The sequence below is a fragment of the Pinus tabuliformis genome, chromosome 1_1, assembly GCF_031772625.1.
Source record: "Pinus tabuliformis cultivar Carrire ecotype Pingquan chromosome 1_1, CPIR1, whole genome shotgun sequence".
NCBI classification, from domain to species: domain Eukaryota; kingdom Viridiplantae; phylum Streptophyta; class Pinopsida; order Pinales; family Pinaceae; genus Pinus; species Pinus tabuliformis.
In genome coordinates, this window is record NC_142297.1 from 829,645,671 (window position 1) to 829,668,167 (window position 22,497).

At 35.2% G+C, this 22,497-nt stretch overlaps 1 protein-coding gene across 1 annotated transcript; it reads right to left on the reverse strand.

The window, feature by feature from the left end:
- Window positions 1-17,843: 17,843 nt before the first annotated feature.
- Window positions 17,844-19,014, reverse strand: LOC149216677 (vestitone reductase-like). The gene is made up of 3 exons (XM_089390039.1): window positions 18,968-19,014; window positions 18,003-18,247; window positions 17,844-17,905 (listed from the first exon to the last, which is right to left on the reverse strand). The coding sequence occupies exons 1-3, from the start codon at window positions 19,012-19,014 to the stop codon at window positions 17,844-17,846; spliced, it is 354 nt and encodes a 117-aa protein (XP_089246165.1).
- Between the last annotated feature and the right edge of the window lie 3,483 nt (window positions 19,015-22,497).

A 22,497-nucleotide genomic window follows, 5' to 3' on the forward strand; every position in this document is an offset into this window, starting at 1 on the left:
CACTTTATCGAGAGGGTAATCCCCGTGCAAGTGGCTCATCCGATATCGTTGTTAACCATTGGATCAAATGGGTTTTGATCAATGGTGGAGGATCACCGATTAGTTTCAGTGATCGGGTGAACCATCAACCATCAGATTGAAGGGTGAGATCAAAGGCGGAGATTGAAGCTGATAAGGCTTGGGCTTGAGCGGACCCGAGAAGTTTATCAACGTGAGTTAAGTGATTTGAGTTTCGACGGATGAATGGGTTTAAGTGATGATATGACATGACAACTGTTGATGTGATTGAGTGAAATCAACAGTGGAGGCTGAATGCAATAAAGGTGAGCATCAGAAAATGTGCAAGGTCATGGAATAGCGGAAAGGTAAGGTTTAAAGCAGTTTATGTAATATTTCTATTATACTAGAGTTATAATAGAAATAGCGGAGCCAAAGGTATTATGGTTTAAGTCGGGTTTTACCAAAGTCTAACCATGGTATGGTTAAGACGAGCGGATATTATGAATTAACCAAAGGTTAAGAAGGGTTGAATAAAGTTCCACTCAAAAGGATTAATTAAGGTTAAGACTATGGATAGTCAATTAAAACATTTCCACATGAGATTTAATTAAGGGGCCTTAAACCTTAATTTATGAAGGTTTTACTAGGTAGGGTAATTGAAATTCCTGGGACAAATGAGATTATGCATTTTATATGGTTACTGTGTGTAAAGTCAGCTTAGGCTGGCATCATTTTGGTATCAAAGCAGAATTGTGGTTGAAACAATTGATATCAGAACAGAATAAGGGAATTATGTGTAAAAGATATTTGATAAAATTTAGAATAGAGTTATGTTTTAAGGTGTGTATCCAGGCAAGAAGAGATCAGATTCTAATCTGACAAACAATAGGCACACAAAGATAATGTGTAGCAGAACTTGTAGATGCAAGGAAACAGAGGACAATCCATTCAAAGTGCAGGTGAATGGTAGAACAAGATCATGCAGAGGTCTTGAAGGTGAGATGATATGTTTTGTTTTAATTTGATTTGAATATTGGAGAGTTTGTGGTTTTTAGATTGTTTCACAAGTAGCGGCATAAGAAGGTGATAATATTGCAACAACCTAGAGCAAGGAGTGCTCAATTGGTTCCAAAGGAAAGAACCAGAGAGATGCCAAAAGACTGAGCTCAGAGGAGAGAAGCTTAGTGAGGCATATGTAGCAAGAAGGAGACTTGTTACTGTAGAGGTATTGTTGCAGCTCACAAAGGAAATTCCACAGAGGATGTGGGTAGAATTGCTAAGTAATGAAGGAAGTTGATAAGACTTTCTAAGTGAAAGAAGAGGTGGTCAGAACCAAGTATTTCATTTTGATTGAAATAAAAGAGGACAGTTGTGTTCTTAGAAGATGTAGATGAGTTGAAGCCTAGAAGGAGCAGAGAGAAGTGCTCAAAAGAGGTTCCAGAGATAGAGAACCAAGGGCTTGCCAAAAGACCAAGTACAGAGGAAAGCTTGGTGAGGTAAGTGGCAGCAGGGAGGACTTGTTGTTGCAGAGGCTTTAGTGCAGCTCATAGTGAGTGAGTAAAGAACTCATAGAGATGGAGAAGAAGATGAATATTGAGAGTCATAGCAAAGGTTCTGAGGAAAACCACAGTAGAATAAATGTGAAGAAGGAGGATGCCAAGGAAAACGGAAAGAGAATGAGTCAAGAGGAAATTGACAAAGAGATTGTTGAGATGAAAGAACAACCCAATGTATTAAGGATGATACTTGAGGAAAACCAAAGACTAGGTTGGGTATTAAAGAAGAAGCCAACGAAGTGGTCTAAGTTACAGAGAAGGCTACAACAAAAGCAAGTAAAGTGGCTGGTGGAAAAACTCAGAGAAGTTGAGTTGGAAATGGAATTTTACATTTGTGATCCAGAACAGGGTGAAGTTCTGGGTGAAGATGAAGAATGGAGATTAGTGAACTATTGGGATAGTTCAGAGCAACATCAAAGGAAGAAGAGACACTGAGGCCTTATGTTTTTAATTATAATACTTTTTTTGTGAGTGCATGTTTTGCAGAGGATTGGCAAACTTATGAAGTTGTCATAAAACTTGATAAAAATTACCAGAGTTTAGAGGAGAACTTGGATCAGCATACTGATGTACTGACAGAGGATGAAGAGTACCTTTCAGAGGATAAGTATTCGAGAGCAGAGTATGATGAAGAATGCCTCTTGAATGAGGAATTTATTGAGTTGTAGCAGAAAGAAATTATTGATGAATTGATATTTGGAACTGTTACAAAACAAGGACAATTCCTTATGGAAGAAGGAGATGAAGATCAACCTGAAAAGCTGATATGTGAAACATTAGTTGAGGTTGTTGAGCCTTACAATTTTCAAACTGACAATTGTTGTGTGAATATAGGGATTATAAGTGTTGAACAGGAACTTATTTCTGTGGAGATGAATGAGACAGAATTGTCTATGGAAGGCAGTCCGATTGAATCATTGGGAAATAGTGACCATGTAAAGGATGAAAGTGCATTGTGATAAAACACTTTCTAAATGTAAGGAGGAAAATGAATTGCTGGAGAATTTGATAGGAGGAAATGGGAATAGAAAAGAAACGGTTACAACAGTACTTAACAGTAGCAGAGGGTTTTTAAAAGACATGGAGACAAAAGAGTGTTTTGATTCACAAACCAATAGTTTGTTTGCAAGATTAATGCATAGAATGATTGAGTGTGATGTTGTGATCAAAGAAATTGAATAGAAGTTTTTTGGAGATGAAATGGAAGTTAGGAAGCAACAAGAGGGTAAGGATGTAAGGGTGGCAGTAAGGAACCAACAACTACAAAGTGAAGGTAACCAACAGAAGATTAAAGGCAAATTTAAAGAAGAGACTATGTTAGCTGAAAACATAGTAAAGGATCATCATTCCATCATGATGATAGGCACAGTGGAGATAACCAGGGAAGTTGTTGAGGTAGTCAATAAAGAAGAAGGACTAAACTCTCATCAAAGGATCAGTGAATGGGAGAAAGAATTGGAGCTACTGGAGAAATGGTTGAAAGCACCAGTAGGGAAGAAAGAACCTAATGAAGATTGCAAAGGATATGCAAGAGAGGAAGAGGAAAGAGTTCAACAAATAAATGTTGGACATAGAAATTGAATTGATGATGGATTTGATGAGAAAAGTGTCTCAAAGGGAGAAGACAACAAAAAGAAAGCAAAGCAGCAACAAGAAAAAGACAGCAGCAGACTGTGAGAGCATAGCTAGTGGGGCAATGCAGCATAAAGTGTGGAGACCTGGAGAACAACAACAAACAACAGCAACAACCAAGGACAGACTACAGAACAAAGTATGGGATCCAGGAGGACATAGATCAGAAGCACATGATCAGGAGATCATGATTATTTTCAACCTTGAGAGTCTGATGCAGGAGCATTCAGCTCAACAATATCATTGTATTTTAGTAGACATAGGGGGTCTTGTGTTTCCAAGGAAGTTGGTTTCCTATGTTTTGAATTAATGTAATTATTAAGGTTTTGGGTGATTTTAATGAGAGAAGCTAGAATAGGGATTTAATTAAGTATAGTGAGGCATATTTGTAAATGTTCTCGAATGTAGGAGAACATGAGAGAATCAGGATAGTTGAGAGATTTGAGAATTAATTGTAAAACTTAGATTAGGAGTTAGTTCATGATTTTGTGGATTAGAGAGGATCCTTAGAGATAAGGAAGATATTTTAGGATTTTGTTGAGAAGGTTATGGATCTAAACCAGGAATTGGTTGTAGAATCCTTTTGTATAAATGTAAGCCTAAAAGGCATAGTTAGGGGTTAGCTGGTTAGTTAGTCAGGTTGAGAGTTAGATAGGTTTGATTGTAAGCCTACGACTGGTAGGAAAACAAAGGCCACTGATTAGAAAATCAGGCTAGAGAGACAGAGAGTCTCATTATGTAATCATCTATATATATATATATATATATATATATATATATATATATATATATATATATATATATATATATATATACATACATATAGAGATTCAATTCCTAAATTGTGTAAGTGTGTGGTTTGAGTAATTGAATGATAAATTGTGTGTGAATTAGAGGTTTTGCATAGTATATGTATGCAGGTGGAGTTTGGGAAGAAAACAGAGAAGAAGTTAGGATGAAGGATCATGTCAGATCATTGAATCCGATTGAAGGATCAATGTGAAGTTCAAGAGTGACAATGTCTAAGAGTACACGGAGTCAAATCAAGAGGGAGTTGTGTTGCAGAACAATAAAAAACCAGAAACCCTGGAGGAACCCGAAACCACAAAGAACTTTGAGAAACCACGTAAAGGCGAAGAAGGTAAAGGCACAAAGGAAGGAAGTAAACGTGTATAGGAGCCGTCAAATCGTTTAGATCGACGGATATCAACGGCGGAAGAAGAATGACGAAGGAATAGATCTGGACTATCAGATCAACAGATCTGTTAGATCGATGTTGATCAACAACTGCGGGGGTAGGAGAGTACGGATTTTCTTGATCGTGGTTGAAGTCCCGCACTTGCTCCTAGTCGTCGATCTCATATTCAAACTCTTATATCACAGTTGATTGCAAGGTTAAGCCCGTTTTAATCCATGTGCTAGTTGAAGTCCCGCAAACCGTAGATTTGATGGCCTCTTATATCTAACTGTCATCGCACGCCAATCAACTCGTGCAATAGTCAAGGAAGAAGGCGATTTTATCAGTGAAGCTATTAATCGGATGGAGAAAAAGTGGTAAGTGGTAATTCGGGTTTGTCACCTGATTCCATTTATCGACTGACATGTAGCACACTATAGGAGGGAAAAAATCACTTTATCAGGTGGGTAATCCCCGTGCAAGTGGCTCATCCGATATCTTTGTTAACCGTTGGATCAAATGGGTTTTGATCAATGGTGGAGGATCACCGATTAGTTTCGATGATCGAGTGAACCATCAACCGTCAGATTGAAGGGTGATATCAATGGCGGAGATTGAAGCCGATAAGACTTAGGCCTGAGTGGACTCGAGAAGTTTATCAACGCGAGTTAAGTGATTTGAGTTTCGGAGGATGAATGGGTTTAAGTGGCGATACGACGCGACAACCGTTGATCTGATTGAGTGAAATCAATGGTGGAGGTTGAATGCGATAAATGTGAGCGTCGGAAAATGTGTAAGGTCATGGAATGGCAGAAAGGTAAGGTTTAAAGCAGTTTATGTAATATTTCTATTATACTAGAGTTATAATAGAAATAGCAGAGCCAAAGGTATCATGGTTTAAGTCGGGTTTTACCAAAGTCTAACCATGGTATGGTTAAGACGAGCAGATATTAAGAATTAACCAAAGGTTAAGAAGGGTTGAATAAAGTTTCGCTCAAAAGGATTAATTAAGGTTAAGGCTATGGACAGTCAATTAAAACATTTCCACTTGAGATTTAATTAAGGGGCCTTAAACCTTAATTTATGAAGGTTTGACTAGGCAAGGTAATTGAAATTCTTGGGACAAATGAGATTAGGCATTTTATATGCTTACTGTGGGTAAAGTCAGCTTAGGCTGGAATCACATTTTAATATAATTTTATATAATTATATCATAATAATATATTTATATTCACATCTCGATTAATAAATTAGAAACTACCCCTAAAGGTGCAAAGATACACTGAAGGAATAAAGGATTTGGGAAGATCATCTTGTGATAATCTTGAAAACTAAATCACTAAATATAAAAACTCTTATTTCTAATAGAATAAATATTATATAAAGATGGAGATCCCATTTAGTGCATTTAAAAATAAGATGAGGTTGTATACTTTAATCATTGTCATTGATTTGCTCTATTCTTTAGTTTTATTTACATAGCTCGACAACATGTTAGTTTGATTGGAAAAATGATTTTCATGCAAACTTTTGTTTCAACATAAATAAAATTTTAGCCACTTTGATAAAACAACAATAACAAAAATTAGTGAATATTAATTAAAATAAATAAATATTTGGTGATCTTTCACAACCTAGAGTGAATTACTGGATATTAATTAAATAAAACAAATATTTCACCAACTACAATAAATGAGTGAATATATGTTAAAATAAAATAAATATTTCACCAACTCCAATGCAATAATGAACTGAAAAACCACAATTTTCTATCCTCACTGTGAATGAATAGTGGTCATGAACTGTTGTTTCAGATGTTTTGCTAAATGTCTCTTATAACCACATCTATATTTTCAAATTTACGTAGTCTTTCTAGTCCTTCGGACATTCTTTTGCAAAGGACATATTTTCATATCAAGGACTTTCCATTGCTTTATCCTGGAACATGGGGAAATTTTCTAAATGAGAGAACAAAGATATGCTGAAATTTTGTAATTCCAAAAATGTTAGATCTTTTGCAAACTCCTTTGAGAATTCAATGAACTTATTATTTTAACAAATTTTTATCATTCATAAATTAGGGATATCTTATAAGCCTTTATACTCTGAAACACTGCTATAATAGCTAGTTTAGTCAAACATCATGAATTTATGAGCACAAATATCCGTTAGGAAATTCACAGCCATGAAATCTCAAGGTTTTTTTTGGCACAATCAGTAATGCCACCACACATAAGTAGAAAAATATTCGTGGAAATCATGAATTTCAAGCCAAAAGAACAAAGCCAAATAAATGTGCATTGCAAATATACGACGAGACACCGACATGTGTGGGAAAGTCACATCACGAGAACAATGTTCATATTAGGGTATCCATATTTTAATACATATCTATCACATTGCATTAGTTTTCACATTAGCAAATGACCATCAAAGATAGCAATAACTTCATTTACATCTATCCACTTGCTAATTGGACACAATAATTATTGAGCAAGTGTAAGTTTCAAAATATATCACCTGTCATGCACTAATCATTTCTCAACTTAGGTAGCTCTCACCAACCTTAGTAAAACCCACTTTCCTCTATTAACTTTTTGATGACTGCAATAAAACCATCATCAATATTGATGGTCTATATTAAATCAAGGATAAAAAAAATAATTTAACCTCTATAGGTTCAAGTACATTGTGAAACTCAGTCATCTTGATTATTATTACAATCCACATTTTCATTGAAAAGAGTTCCCCAAACATTAATGTGTATAGCTAAAATATCTTCGTGTTTTGGATTTTATATGTTTGTTACTTTAATCTCATATTATTCTTTATTTTTAATATTGAAACATCACAAGCATGGTCATATGGCAAGATACTTCCCAAAATGTTTATAAAGAAGTGAGAAGAGGATATTTATCTTAATTTAGTGGTAAGAAGTTAATACCTAAGACTAGTTATCAAGAGCTAACAACAAGAAAATATGGAACAAAACATATTTATTAATGCAAGAATACTATACTTAATAAAATATAAATCGTAAAAAAAGTGCATAGAAAAGTGGGATTAAAAAGAAATAAAAATATTATATATATAAATTGTTATTTTTTATAAAATAAAAAGAAAGTTTAAATTATTACATTAAAAAAAATAATTAATTAAATATATTTTCTAACCATACTCTAACATAAAACAAAAATATATATTCACTAAATATCTAATATTTTGTATTATCATCATTAAAATTACAAAAATATACTTGATATTATGAACCTAAATTGTATTTTCATGCATTAAAACTCAAAAAATTAAATGTGAAATATGAAATAATTCAGATTAAAGTTTTTTTGGATATTGGGTGCTGAGAAAAAAACAAACAACGTTTATAACACTCTAGAAAATAGAATTTCAATGACTTCACATTAAGCACAATTTCAATGACTTCACATAAGCACAAAAATATTTGTGGAAATCATGTATTTCAAGCCAAAAGAACAAAGCCAAACAACTTTTCTTATGCATTTCAAATATACGACAAGACACCGAAGTATGGGATGATGTTCGTATTAACGTGTTCATATATTAATACATATCTATCATATTGCATTAGTTTTCAGATTAGCAAATGACCATCAAAGAAAGCAATAACTTCATTGACATGCATCCACTTAATAATTAGACACAATAATTATTGAGCAAGTGTAAATTTCAAAATATATCACCTGTCATGCACTAATCATTTCTCAACTTAGGTAGCTCTCACCAACCTCAATAAAACCCTCTTTCCTATATTAACTTTTTGCTGACTGCAATAAAACCATCACTAGTCTTGATGGTCTATATTAAATCAAGGATTTTAAAAAAAAAAAATTTAATCACCTTTCTAGGTTCAAGTACATTAAGTACATTGTGCAACTTAATCATCTTGATTATTATTATAATTCATATTTTCATCGAAAAAAGTAATGCCCAATCATTAATGTGTATACTTAGAATATCTTCGTGTTTAGGATTTTATATGTGTTACTTTAATCACATATTAGTTTTTATTTTTAATATTGAAACATCACAATCATAGTGATATGGGAAGACGTTTATAAAGAAGTGGGAAGAGGATATTTATCTTAATTTAGTTGTAAGAAGTTAAGATCTAGACTAGTTATCCAGAGATAAAAACAAGAAAATATGGAATAAAACATATTTATTAATGCTAAAATACTATACTTAATAGTTCTTTCTCATCGTTTGGAGTGGAATCGCCAGCTTTCGGCGTTGGGTTTCCTTTCGTGGACTCGGTCCTTCGTATCTCTCCCCCGCATGGTTCATCGATCCTTGCCAAGAGCCAGGTCCCTTGTTGTAGTTTGGTAATCGATGGTAGCTCACCGCGGCGTAATTCAGGCACACAGGTTTAGCTTGAAGGAATGCCTGATGATGGTGAGCACAGAGTCAATTTGTCAGTGTCAACTGATCCTATTCGTAGTAGTTTGGTTCCTGAGGACAGCACGCAGGTCTTGTTTAGAGGTTTGCATGGCAGCATGGAGCGTGGAGTCAATTTGCCTGTTTCGGTGCATTCTGAACCAGGTCGGGGTTGCTGCGGGTTCCCGGTCGATGGTTTGGGCTCTAACCTCCCCCTCCATTGCTCTATGGCTTAGGTATCTTCTGATTTTATTGTTAGTCATTATAAAATTAATAATATTAATTATAATAATTACAATAATATTATTAATATAACAATTATAATAATATTATTAATAATAATAATTATAAGAATTGTTTTAATAATAATAATTATAAAAATAATACTATTAACATGAGTTATAATAATAATGTGGGTGTTGGTAATATTAAGTATAATAGTATTAATTACAATGAAGAGGACGATGTGATTAATTTTAGGTCGAGGAATATTAACATGGAAGGTAGTAGTAGGTTTTTTTATAATAATAAGTTTGATGTTCTTAACGGTTACAAGAATTCTAAGTTTAAGAAGAATCTTCATAGTTTTGATCCTCCTCTTCCTTTTCAGAGTAAAAAGAAGGTTGTCAATTTTTCTAGTTTATCTTTTCCCTTTTCTGTTTTTAAGGTTTTAGGCAAAGGTTTAAATTTTGCCTTGGCCCCTAAGAGGATCCTCGTTGATGACATTATTTGTGACATAGAGTTTGGGATTCGTGGTTTACCTGATAGTGTTAAAAACACTATTAGGCAGGATTGTGTTGTTGTCCTTAGGAAAGCTAAGCCCCCTAAGAGCAACCTAAGCAGGGACGAATTTGAAGCCCTAACATCCTTTAATCAAAACAAAGATATTGTTGTTATGAAGGCTGACAAAGGTGGGGCGGCTGTCATTCTTAACAAGGAGGACTACCGCAATAAAATGGTGGATCATCTTCAGAATATTGGAAGCTATAAGAAGCTTTCCAAAGATCGATTAAAGAAGATCTCCAGGAATGTGGCCCTTGCCATCAAATCCAGTGACTCGGTGGGTCCCCTGCACAGTAAACTCATTGAGAGCAATCCTATCACACCTAGAATCTATGGTCTCCCTAAGATTCATAAGGAAGGAGCTCCCCTTAGGCCCATTGTCAACACCATTGGAGGTCCTACCTATCTTTTGGCAAAGTTCCTTGCCTTGAAGCTTAAGCCCTTAGTTGGTCGTACAGGGTCCTTTGTTAAAGACTTGGCCTCTTTTATAGAGGAGATCAAGGACATTAAGCTGGACTTGGGAGACATTCTGGTCAGTTTTGATGTGGTTTCCCTGTACACGTGCATCCCTATAAATGAGGCCATGGAAGTTATCAATCGTCTAACCGATCTTGATACCGCTCGGTTAGTTGAGATCTACCTCACTTCGACCTTTTTCTGTTTTGAAGGGGAGTTCTTTGAGAAAACCTGTGGTGTTGCTATGGGCTCTCCTCTTTCTCCTATTGTTGCGAATCTGTTTATGGAGGATTTTGAATCCAAGGCTCTTAACTCAGCCTGCCTCCTACCTAAGCTTTGGAAAAGATATGTAGATGACACTAATGTCATCTGGTCTCATGGCCAAGAGGAGTTGGATATCTTCTTCGATCATCTCAATAATCAATCCTCAGCCATTAAGTTCACAAAGGAGTAGGAAGTCGATGGTTGCCTCCCTTTCCCTGATATTCTTCTCTCTAAGAATAGTGATGGTTCCCTCTCCCACCGAGTGTTTCATAAGAAAACTCATACGGATAAATATCTTCATGCTAGTTCCCACCATTTCCCAGCTCAGAAGTTGGGGGTTCTCAACACCCTTGCTACTCGTGCCTTAAGGATCTCTGATGATAAGAGTTTCGAGGAGGAGAAATCCCATCTCCTCAATGTCTTTGTGGAGAACGGTTATAGTAGGCACTTGGGTCAGAGGGCGTTCCTCAAAGCAGCTAAGAATTCGGGGGCTAAAAGAGAGAAGAAGGAGAGGGTTCCCGGTGTCCATCTTCCGTTTGTTCAGGGGACTACAGATAGAATTGCGAGGATTCTTAAGAAGCATAATGTCCCCTTGACCTTTAGACCTCTCAACACCATTCGTAAGTCCCTCAGATCTGTGAAGGATCCTATCGACCCTAAGGACATGAAAGGGGTGTATATTATTCCTTGTTCATGTGGGACTCCCTATATTGGTGAGACAGGTCGTTCCATTAATCAAAGGATTAGTGAGCACGCAGCTGACCTCAAGCATAGAAGGGCCAAGTCTTCTGCTTTAGCAGAGCATGTGGAGAAAACCAATCATCATGTCTGCATCGAGGAGGCTAGTGTGATTGCTAGTGTGTCCCATTTCCATCACCGGAAATTTAGGGAAGCGCTTGAGATCGAAAAAAGACCAAACAATCTTAATAGAGAGGATGGTTGGAAGATCAGTAGTTGCTGGACCCCAGCCCTCTCCTCCTAGTCGTGGTCTTCCTGCCTTCCCTTCCCTTTAGTTTGTTTTTTCCTGTGGTCTTCTAGGATTTTTTATTTTTTTTGTTCCTTGATTTATTTATTTATTTAATTTAATCTCTCTTTTTGTTAATATTATTATTATTTTTTTATTATTTATTTTTATTTTTATTATTATTATTATTTTACCCTTAGACAACTCTAATTTTTATTCAACTAGACCATTGAGTTAATTTTAATTTTATAAATGTAATTAATAATATAACTTACTATTTATACCCTAATATGTATAACTTTTATAATTAACTACTCTAAATATTTAGATTTAATAACTTGAATATCTTACTATTTATTTAAATTAATTTAGTTTATATTAATTTTATATATATATATATATATATATATATATATATATATATATATATATATATATATATATATATACATCATAATTTTAGATTACCCTATTACTTTTTATTTGCATAACTTCTTTATTTAACTATTATTAAAATTGATTTACTTTATTATTATTTTAATATTCATTAATGGATGGAATAGTCCCTTTGACTTATATCTAGATATTTATAATCAACCATTAGTTACTCTATCTTTATAGATATATCAACTTTGATAACTAAATAGTTATGTAAATTATTTTAGGCTATGATTATTTTTGAGATATATTTATAAGTGTTTAAAAAAGGGCCTATTTACTTTTAAGAATTTAACCACCCTAGTTAATTTTTTATTTAAATTTTGGTTATTCCCCTAATCCTATCAAATCTAGCCGTTGTAAATATAGCCGTTACTTGGTCATAGCCGTTGGGGTTTCTGCTCTATTTATTTAACATGATTAGCCGGATCTGTTCATTCAACTTGTCCTGACGATGAACCACACTTGTCGGTTCAAAACGTGTGGACAAATAAAATATCTTGTGATTTACGCCGAAAAATATCACTTAAACCTAATATAGATCACAGAAGCCTCAATTCAACAAAAAAAAATTGTAAAAAAAAATTATAGAAGAAATTAAAAAAAAAAAAATTATTATATATATATGAAATGTATATTTAAATTGTTTATTTTTTATAATAAAAAAATAAAATTTAAATTATTATATTAAAAGAATTAATTAAATATAGTTTCTAACCATACTCTACGATGAAACAAAAATATATATTCATTAAATATCTAATATTTAATATTATCATCATTAAAATTAATATATATATATATATATATATATTAAATATCTAATATTTAGTATTATCATCATTAAAATTATAAAAAATACTTCACGTTATGAAACACCTAAATTGTATTTTCATGCACTAAACCTCAAACCATTAAATCTGAAATATGAAATAAAGTGATAATAGCATTCTATTTAAATCAATACGATAAAACTTAGATTAAAGTTTTTTTTTTTTTTTTTTTATAATTGGTACCGAAAAAAAAAAAACCAGCGTTTATAACACTCAGAAAATAGAATTCCAATGACTTCGTATAACTTCAATGGATTACAAGTTAATACCGAAAGGTGAATCTATATTGTTGTATACCATATTGTGTCTTTTAATACGAAACCCACACGCTGAAGTCAAACTTATAAACGCCCGGCATAATTCCTCAACTGAACTCTGATCATATGCTCAATCGTCCCACTGTGGCTTCGACCATATACTTGCACCCTATAATCACGCTAATGGAAGAATCTCGACCTGGTATTATTGCTATGACTGATTGTTCACGCCAGACTGTATCAACGGGATTGCAATCACGATTACGCCAAGGCCGCCTTATCCACTAGTTAACTGGCAGTCATACGCACCTCTGGACTGCCACAACTTGCTTTGACAATTGTTCCACGTGCTGGATGGAGATAAGAATGCCCAATGGCATCCATGATCTATTCAGCTATATTGTTGTACACATTGTTTGACTATAAAACAATTCAAAAATATAACAAAATGTATTTGGGTTCCATATAAAGGAAACAATACAAAAAAATGGAATGCATGAAACACACAGAAACATTAATAGCCCTTGTAAGCGTACCATGCATACCAGAAAAAGAGACCTGTCGCCATATCGACGGCTCTTCAAAGTCGTGGGAAATTCTTACACCCTTCTTCACAAGCTTCAGTTATTGGCAGACGGCCAACATTCTGGACTAGATCTCATTGTTCTATGAATACTCCATCAACGTGACCTCCAAAGCAACCCATAGATACATGGTTTCCAAAACGAGTTTCCTCATCTCATGATCATGTTGTTTCGCCAACGAGAATTTCACAGTGCCTTCCATATCAAAGAGATGGTGCACGCATGTAGAAATTTGGTAAATTTCCTTCATCAATGCCATTATATTGGAGACTCCCCTTTCAGTGATAACTTGTTTTACAAAATAGTACTTGATAAGTATATGCTTTGATTTATTATGATAGGCCGGATTCTTAGCAAAATGAATTGCACTTTGACTATCACAAAATAACTTGATGTTGTCCTGTAACCTACCAAATTCACCAAACAAACCTTTCAACCAAATCACTTCTTTGCAAGCATGTGAAGCAGCTATGTATTCTGCTTCAATAGTGGATAAAGCAACAATGTTCTGTAGCTTTGACATTCAGCTAATAGCTCCACCTGCAAGAGCAAAGACATACCCTGATGTTGACCTTCTCTTATCCAAATCACCTGCAAAATCAGAATCAACATATCCACAAACAAATTCACTACTCCTGTTATAAGTGATACAGTAATCACTTGTGCCTCTCAGATACCGAAGCACCCATTTCACTGCTGACCAGTGTTCTTTTCCTGGATTTGCCATATACCTGCTGACAACCCCAACTGCATGTGAAATATATGGTCGAGTACAAACCATCGCATATATCAAACAACCTACTACATTGGCATATGGAATTCGAGACATATATTCTTTTTCTTCATTTGTATTAGGACATAAACTTGAAGAAAGCTTAAAATGGGAAGCTAAAGGAACTAAAACAGGCTTCACATTATTCATACCAAACCTCAAGAGTATTTTCTCAATATACTTCTGTTGTGATAGCCACGGCTTACCATTGCTCCTATCTCTAAAAATCTCCATGCCCAAAATCTGTCTTGCTACTCCTAGATCTTTCATATCAAATGTCCTAGCCATCTGAGCCTTTAACTTGTTGATCTTTGTTATGCTTTTGCTTGCTAAAAGCATATCATCAACATACAACACTAAGATAACGAACATGCCATTACTTAATTTATTAAAGTAAACACAATGATCATATTCACTTCTTATATAGTTTTGACTCTTCATGAAAGAATCAAATTTCTTGTACCATTGTCGAGGCGACTGCTTCAGACCATACAATGATTTCTTGAGTTTGCAGACAAATTTCTTGCTGCGATTTTGAACAAACCCTTCCAGTTGTTCCATGTAAATCTCCATGTAAAAATGCAGTTTTAACATCTAGTTGCTGTAATTCTAAATCAAGTAAAGCAACTAATGCTAACACAATTCGAATTGAAACAATTTTTACAACTGGTGAAAATATCTCATAAAAATCAATGCCTGCTTTCTGATAAAAACCTTTTGCGACCAGCCTTGCTTTGTACCTGTCCTCTGTATCATCAACACCCCTTTTCAATTTGTATACCCATTTACATCCCACAATTTTCTGTCTTTAGGAAGTTCTACCAGATCCCATGTGGCATTCTTGACTAATGCCATCATCTCGTCCTTCATAGCTTCTTTCCACTTTTCACTTTTAGAACCTTCTACAGCTTCCTGATAACACAAAGGTTCATCATCATTAGTGGTTAAAGCAATTGAAGTAACATAATCATCATACATTTTAGGAGGACGTTTGATTCTTGTGGACCTCCTTAAAGATCTTTCTGGTACTTCCACAATCTGTTGATTATTATCTGTAGGAACTTCTTCATGATCTGCATCTGAAACTTGTTCATCTTGACTATCATCAGTATTTGAACTGGTTTCAAACTGAATGTGTTGAAGCTTAGATACATTATCCTATTTCAATTTATCATCTACATTTGGATTTTCAAGTGAAGATTCATTAAATTTAACATCTCTGTTAATGATGATCTTATGAGTAGTAGGATCCCACAATCTGTATCCCTTAGTCCTATCACCATATCCAACAAAGATATATCTTTTTGATTTAGGATCTAATTTAGAACGCTAATGTTTCAGAACTAGAGCATATGCATCACAACCAAAAACTTTCAGTTTAGAATAATCACAAGGATGACCTTTCCATACCTCTTGAGGAATTTTGCATCCTATTGCAGTTGATGGTTATCAATTTATCAAATAACAAGATGCAGAAACCGCTTTTGTCCACAATTCCTTCTACAAATTGGCGTTACTAAGCATACTTCTTGCTCTCTCTAAAAGAGTCTTGTTCATGCGTTCAGCAACTCCATTTTGCTGAGGAGTATATACAGTGGTTTTATGTCTTTCGATCCCAGCGTCCTTGCAATAATTATCAAATTCCTTTGAAGTAAACTCACCACCATTGTCGGTTCTTAAACATTTAATGGTTCTTCCAGTGATGTTTTCAACTAATGCTCTAAATTGTTTGAAAACCGTGAATACATGAAACTTCTTCTTTAACATGTAGACCCACACTTATCTAGAGAAATCATCAATAAAAGATACAAAATATGATGATCCTCCATATGAGGTTGTAGGAGAAGGACCCCAAACATCAGAATGGATATAATCAGGGATTCCCTTACTAGTATGTTTTCCAGTTTTAAACTTCTACTTGCTTTGTTTCCCATATATACAATGTTTGCAGAAATCTAACTTAACAGACTTTAAACTATGAAGTAACTTACAATCAGATAAAATATTTAGACCTCTTTCGCTCATATGGCCCAACTTTGATGCCATAAACGAATAGAATTACTGTCGTTTTCAGATACCGTAGAAGCATGATCTGATTCTGTTCTTCCTTCTAACTGAAAAAGATTTCCAACCTTCTTTGCTTTCATTACTAGTAAAATTCCTTTATAAACTTTCATTACTCCACCTTGAATAAGGGTTTTATATCCATTAGTGTCTAGTACTCCTAGTGAATGAGGTTTTTTCTTAGTTCAGGTACATGTCTTACATCATTTAGAATTTTATTTGTCCCATCAAACATTTTAATCTGGATACTACCAATTCCCACAATGTTACATGTGACATCATTTCCCATGTAAACTACTCCATCATTGATTGATTTATAAGTTTTAAACCATTCTCTATGAATGCACATGTGATTTGATGCACCAGAATCTAACAGCGAATGTTGATCATGATTACTCAAACTAACTGATAACACTTCATCACTCATATCTGAAATGGATGTCGAACCTGTATCTGTCATGTTTGTTTCTTTATTCTCTGTCGAAGAGTCTTCTTTGGATGTTTGTTGTCTCTTCCAACAGTCCTTCTTCAAATGTCCCGATTTGCCACAAAACCAACACTTTACCTTACTCTTCTTTCCTTTCGATTTTGAACACGAGTTGTTGTGCTTACTGAAGCGTCTTTCTTTAGAACGACCTCTGACCATCATTGCTTATAATGTAGAGGTTTTTGAATTTTACCTCTTCCTTGTTTCTTCGGACCACAGAGCTCCAACAACATCATCAAATTCAAGGGTTTCTGATGAACTAAGAGTTATAGAAGTAAAAAAATGATCCCATGACTCGGGCAACGAGCATAATAAATTTATAGCTTTATCTTCTGATTCAAATTTTACTTCTATACTTTCTAACTGCACCAGGATAGTATTAAAGGTATTTAGATGATCAGTGATCGTCGTACCTTCCTTCATGCGCAAGCTGTATAACTGTCGCTTCAGAAGAATCCTATTGGTTAAGGATTTTGTCATGTACAGCGTTTCAAGCTTTTTCCACAAACCAGCAGCAGTTTTTTCTGACACGATGTTAAACAAAACATCATCTGCCAAACATAGTCGAATGTCGCTCAGTGCTCTTTCATCCAAGTCACTCCATTCATCATCTGTCATGGTGTAAGGCTATTTGGCTTTTCCCAACAGCGCCTTCGCCACACCTTGTTGCATGAGTAGATCATACATCTTCACTTTCCAGATCTCGAAGTTGTTTTTGCCATTGAAATTCTCGATCTAAAATCGAGCACTTTGAGTTTTTGCCATGTTGTGTCACACAAAATCTCCAATTGCAACTTTTAATAAATGAAGTTTTTATTTAAAAAATGCCCTTCACCAATAAAATACCTTTGCCTTATAATATCATGGCATATTACCATTTAAAAAATGAAATATGATATAAATATAATATCATATATAATACAAATCGTTTCTTTTTGTTTTGTAAAAAAGGCATTTCGTAATAGCTTTATAAAAACTTCAAATGACTTTTTTTTAATGTACAAAAGGAGACCCATTTGAAATCATTTTTTTAAAGACCCATTTCAAAACGTTCCAAATCAAATATCGTTTGTTTTCAATGGTTCAACGGCATTTTAATAACGTGAAAAAAAAAAAAAAAACTTGAAGACACCGTGCAGCTACCTTTCACCGCTGCAAATTCATCAGTCGATTTGAATCTCAACTAAAAGAAAAACGAAATCACTGTGCAGCTCACCTTTCACCGCTGCTTCAGTTCAACACCAGTTAACAGCTTCTCCAAACTCTGCTTTGCATAACTCTGGTCTTCCATACGCAGATCTCACTTCAGCTTGTAATCATACACAACGCCATATGTATGCTTAAAGGGGTTGTGCTCGTCATGTAAGGACCCGCAACAATCGGCAGCACAATGCTCAACACAGCAAGAGGAGGGTTTTCCTTTCCAAACTGCAACGCAGCTTTCTCTGCAAGTGTTTTCGCCTCTGCGTAGAACCGACCATTGTCCTTTGTGTGCCTGATGATGTCCAGTGAAGTCCAGTAGGATTCATCAATAAGTGAACATGACACGCCGCACGCTTTGTGCTCTCTTGCACGATTTCAGAACGTTCAGAGTCCCTTGGATTGCACCATCGACTATCTTTGAAAACGCTGTCAGATTGAATCACTGCAACAGGCAGCTCAACCTGCTCTGATACCAAGTGTTAGAGATAACACAGCGGAAATTTAAAACAAATAAGACACACAACATTCAACCATGAAAAACACAGAGATTTTAACGTGGTTCACCCAACCAATCTGGGCTACGTCCACCAAACAGAGGCATCGGCAATCTTATTACTCAACAGGAGATTACAACAACAGAATTCCTCACACCTTCTCATCACACATATCCTCTACGGGCTTACATTTTTATAGCTGGGAGTAGAAAACTGAATCATAAATTCACTCACAACAAATATAGGATGCAATAACTCCTCATCACGAATAAATGGAGCTAATTTAGCAACAAATCCTATTGTTGTCACATTCATGAGATTTTTTCCAAAATTTAATTAACAGAAAATCTCAACATTCCATGACCTTATCGTGAATGGAGAGAAGTGGGGAAACACATAGGAAATTCCGCGGCATAGAGAAATTTGTCTGGAGACCCTGGTCCTGGCAAGGGAACTCTGCCACGAGTGGCTAGAGAGCAAACAAGGTAACGTTGTTCATTATTTCCAAACTTGCCTCGCCTGATTCATCTAATTATGTCTCAGAGACTTCCTCCACACAGAGCCTTGCACTCGCCTTGACGCTCCCTTACATAACTGCTCGGATATTCACATACCCAGTCGCAGCCACATATTCCATCGTCGTTTTGCCAAGGTGACATTGATTGAGGCCATACTTTTAGCCTACCAACTACGAAGAGTCAAAGAAAATGGAGAATTGAACCTGAGGCGACCTAGTCTGATGATGCACGTGGTAAAATTTGATTTGTTGGGATGACGGAAACGAAGCATTGGGTTTGGCAAGGCTGAACAATGTTTTCCTAGCCCAATCTGACAAAGGGAACACATTCGGTGTAATTAATTATTGCTATCCTTTAAACTTAAGTTCATAATATGAATATTTAGAAAAGAAAAAAATATATATATATATATATAGATTTTAAGATTTTTTTTAGTAAGTTTAAATGTTTTAACACTTAACTAAAATGACTACATATAGACAATATTTGCATGATTGATTATTGGGTCGAGAGGCACATTCTACACCGTACGATAAGGGTGATGTGTGATTCCATCCATGCTCAATGTGGAGTTGACGTGTATCGACTTTAAAATAAAAATAAAATATATTCTAAAAATGAGAATAATGTCACTCAATCAGTGGTTAATATTACAACCTAGTATGGATGATATGTGGTAGAAATATTTCACCCTTCCTCTAGGAGCCATAAATATATGTGTGTGTGTGTGTGTGTGTTTACCATAGAAAAATATTTCAATGCCAAAAAGGAAGAAGTAATTAGAAGTAAAATAATTAACCTACTTTTTTAACAAGAGGGAGATGTGTAATTCATTTAATTCTTAATAGAAAATTGATATTTGACATTCAAATAATAATAATAATAATATTTAATATGGGTCAACTTGATCAAGGTGGGAAACGAGGGTAATGGTGACAAGGTCGCCACCCACCGCCTCATAAAACATTTAAGAATGAGGTGGTGTGGCCAACCCCCAAAATGCATATGCATGTGAACATTCCCTCCTTGATTTATGAATATGGAAAGCATTCAATCCAACTACAACTCTAATTACAGATCTTTCCCACTATGTTTCTTATAGTGTAATTCAGTCCCTCCCTCGTGGCATGTGGCATTTCTGGGGTCATGTCAATTAACTTGCTTTCTCGAAGACCTTCCTTCTTATTTTTCATGCATTTTGTATGGCTATCACAGACAACGGAGCTACAATGGTCTGATTATGTTTATGATCTAGAATGGTTTATGGCTTCTAGACGGCTGGGGACTCTAGGAGAGAGTGGGATGAAATTCTAAGTAAGTTATTTTTTGGATATTGTAGCAATGGACATGTTTTCTAGTGTTATATTGTGTCTAAAAGGATAAGGAACACGAGATCACCAAAAACCAAAAAATACTTCATCGGAAAAGACTTGGAGATGCCTTAATTAAATTAATTGGCCAATAATTTAAAAGTTCCTAAGTCTTAGGAAAATCAGTTAATTAAAGGTAATTAATTAAGGAAGTTTGGTTCTTCTTTAAAGGCTTCTATTGATGAAGTCAAATTAATTTTAGCCATCAGTTAATATGTAATCATGGCTATTCAGACTCCAATGAGAGATTATAAGAGCAAGCCAAAGGTTTTGGAGAATACATAGTTTATGAGTTAGGCGATTCGACTACCCAATTGTAGGTATTCAACAAGGGCACAATTGAAGTTAGGGAAAGAATCAGAGCAAGGGTTTCAATAGAGATTTGAGAGTAGGAGTATGAAGGAGTTGTCCTTGGTATTTTACAGTGTCTAGGAGACAGGGAAGAGGAGGTCAAATTCATCTACAAAGGAGGCCAAATACAAGAGTGTGAGTTAGCCATATCTCCTAGTGCAAGTTGTCGGAGGAGACCCGTTTCAATTGTTAGTTACCATATTAGTGTCCTAGAGGCAGAGCGCGTGGGTTTCAGAGAAAGAGGGAGGCAAGATTACAGGGTTGTACGATTTCTCATCAGTTAGATATCTGTATTCTAGCAGGAAGTGTGAAATCCAAGAGGAGGTGCGAGTGGCTAGGAGAGGCCAGTTCGATTGCAGAGGGAGACAAGTTTGTCTCAAAATTATTTTTCGAGTATTAGCTAGAGATTTGAAAATAAGAGGTAAGCCAATTATCTTACTTTTGAATTTCTGAAGAATTCATAATAATAAAACCCTCATTTGCTACGTTGGTTTTCCCTTCGGGGATTTTCTAAAGACAATTGTCCAAAAATAATGGTTTCAATTTTTTATGCGTGTACATCTTTTTCTCAGTTCCAATTTTATATTCCATAATATATTTGTTATTTTGAATAATGAAACACTGAATTTATTGTTATTTTCCAAATAATAATTCAGAATACAAATCAATTGTAGTAGTTAGAAGATAGATATATAGTTGGTTGCATTCGTGGAAATTTCACAATGATGGGAAATATTGTTTATGCTTATGGATTATCACATTAGATGTTGCAGATTCCTCCAAAGTTGAATTTTCCTTCGGTAGTGGATGCCTCACCATCTTGAATTTGGAACCTTTTAAAGGCTTGTGACATAATGGGACACTTTCACTGGGGTAATTTCTAAGACTTCTGGCTCTACTTCTATCTTTCTCGATCTTGAATTTGTTAGTTGTTGCTTAGGTTGGTATGCAATTCTTGTTGGTCATTGGATACATGACCTATGAAGTGATGGAAATTTCTTGAATTTTTTCCAACTCGAGCTTCTCCTTATGCCCCTCTGCCTCTTAACCTTTTGTCTTTGTGTCGGTCTTTTTTGTTCAAACCTTCTTGTAATTTTGATGTCAGTATTTTTCTAGGCATCCAGTGTCCCTGTTTCTCATTCTCTGTAATATTGATTCTTGTTCCTTGTAATTGGCTTTGTCTTCTCCTGAGAATCATACCTCGATAATGCATGTGCAGTCACCTAGGGGGTGGGAGGCGACCACAGTCACCAAGGTAGAACTCATGCCCAAACCAAGGCACAATAGGTTGTTATCATCTACAATCCTACTATCCCTTATGATATTCATGCCAAGGTTCATCATCTTGAGTCCCTATCTGCTAAAGACCATCAATATTTCTCATATTTTGGCATCCTTGAGGAGGTAGCCCAATGGGTTCCTAACCCTGGTCACATGAGGGGAAGAATAAAAAAATACATTAACTCTATAATCCTTCACTGGCAGTTCAAAACCCTCCTAGGAAGAGTATTGAAGGAGAAAGAAGAGGAGAAATATGACATATTATCTTCCCTAAATGAAATCAAGTGCACCCAGCGGTATCAACATTCGTGCTTGGAGATTTTAGATGCCAGGATAGCCCAATTGGAGAGTCATCTCCAGTGTGATGAAAAATCACCATATCCTCCAAGTTATAGTGCCAAGGATCCTCTCCTGGTGACTTCTTCAGATTCCTGATTCTCTGTCATGTATTTCAAGAGTACTTATATTTGCAGTTCAATAGTTGATATGCATATTTATTTCCAATAATTATTTTTATCTTGCTCAAAATTTATCCTTTGTAGATGGTCAATATATCTGGTTTTCCTTGTGGCAAATTGAGACCGCCTATAGCCTACTCAA

Excerpts from the sequence above, each read along its gene's own strand:
- LOC149216677 (XM_089390039.1), bottom strand. The coding sequence starts at position 19,014 with ATGGAATATGTGGCTGCGACTGGGTATGTGAATATCCGAGCAGTTAT. Across the intron at positions 18,248-18,967 it reads GTGAATATCCGAGCAGTTAT|AGAGCACAAAGCGTGCGGCG; the intron begins GTAAGGGAGCGT and ends AAATCGTGCAAG. Across the intron at positions 17,906-18,002 it reads AAGCATACATATGGCGTTGT|CGGTGAAAGGTGAGCTGCAC; the intron begins GTATGATTACAA and ends GAACTGAAGCAG.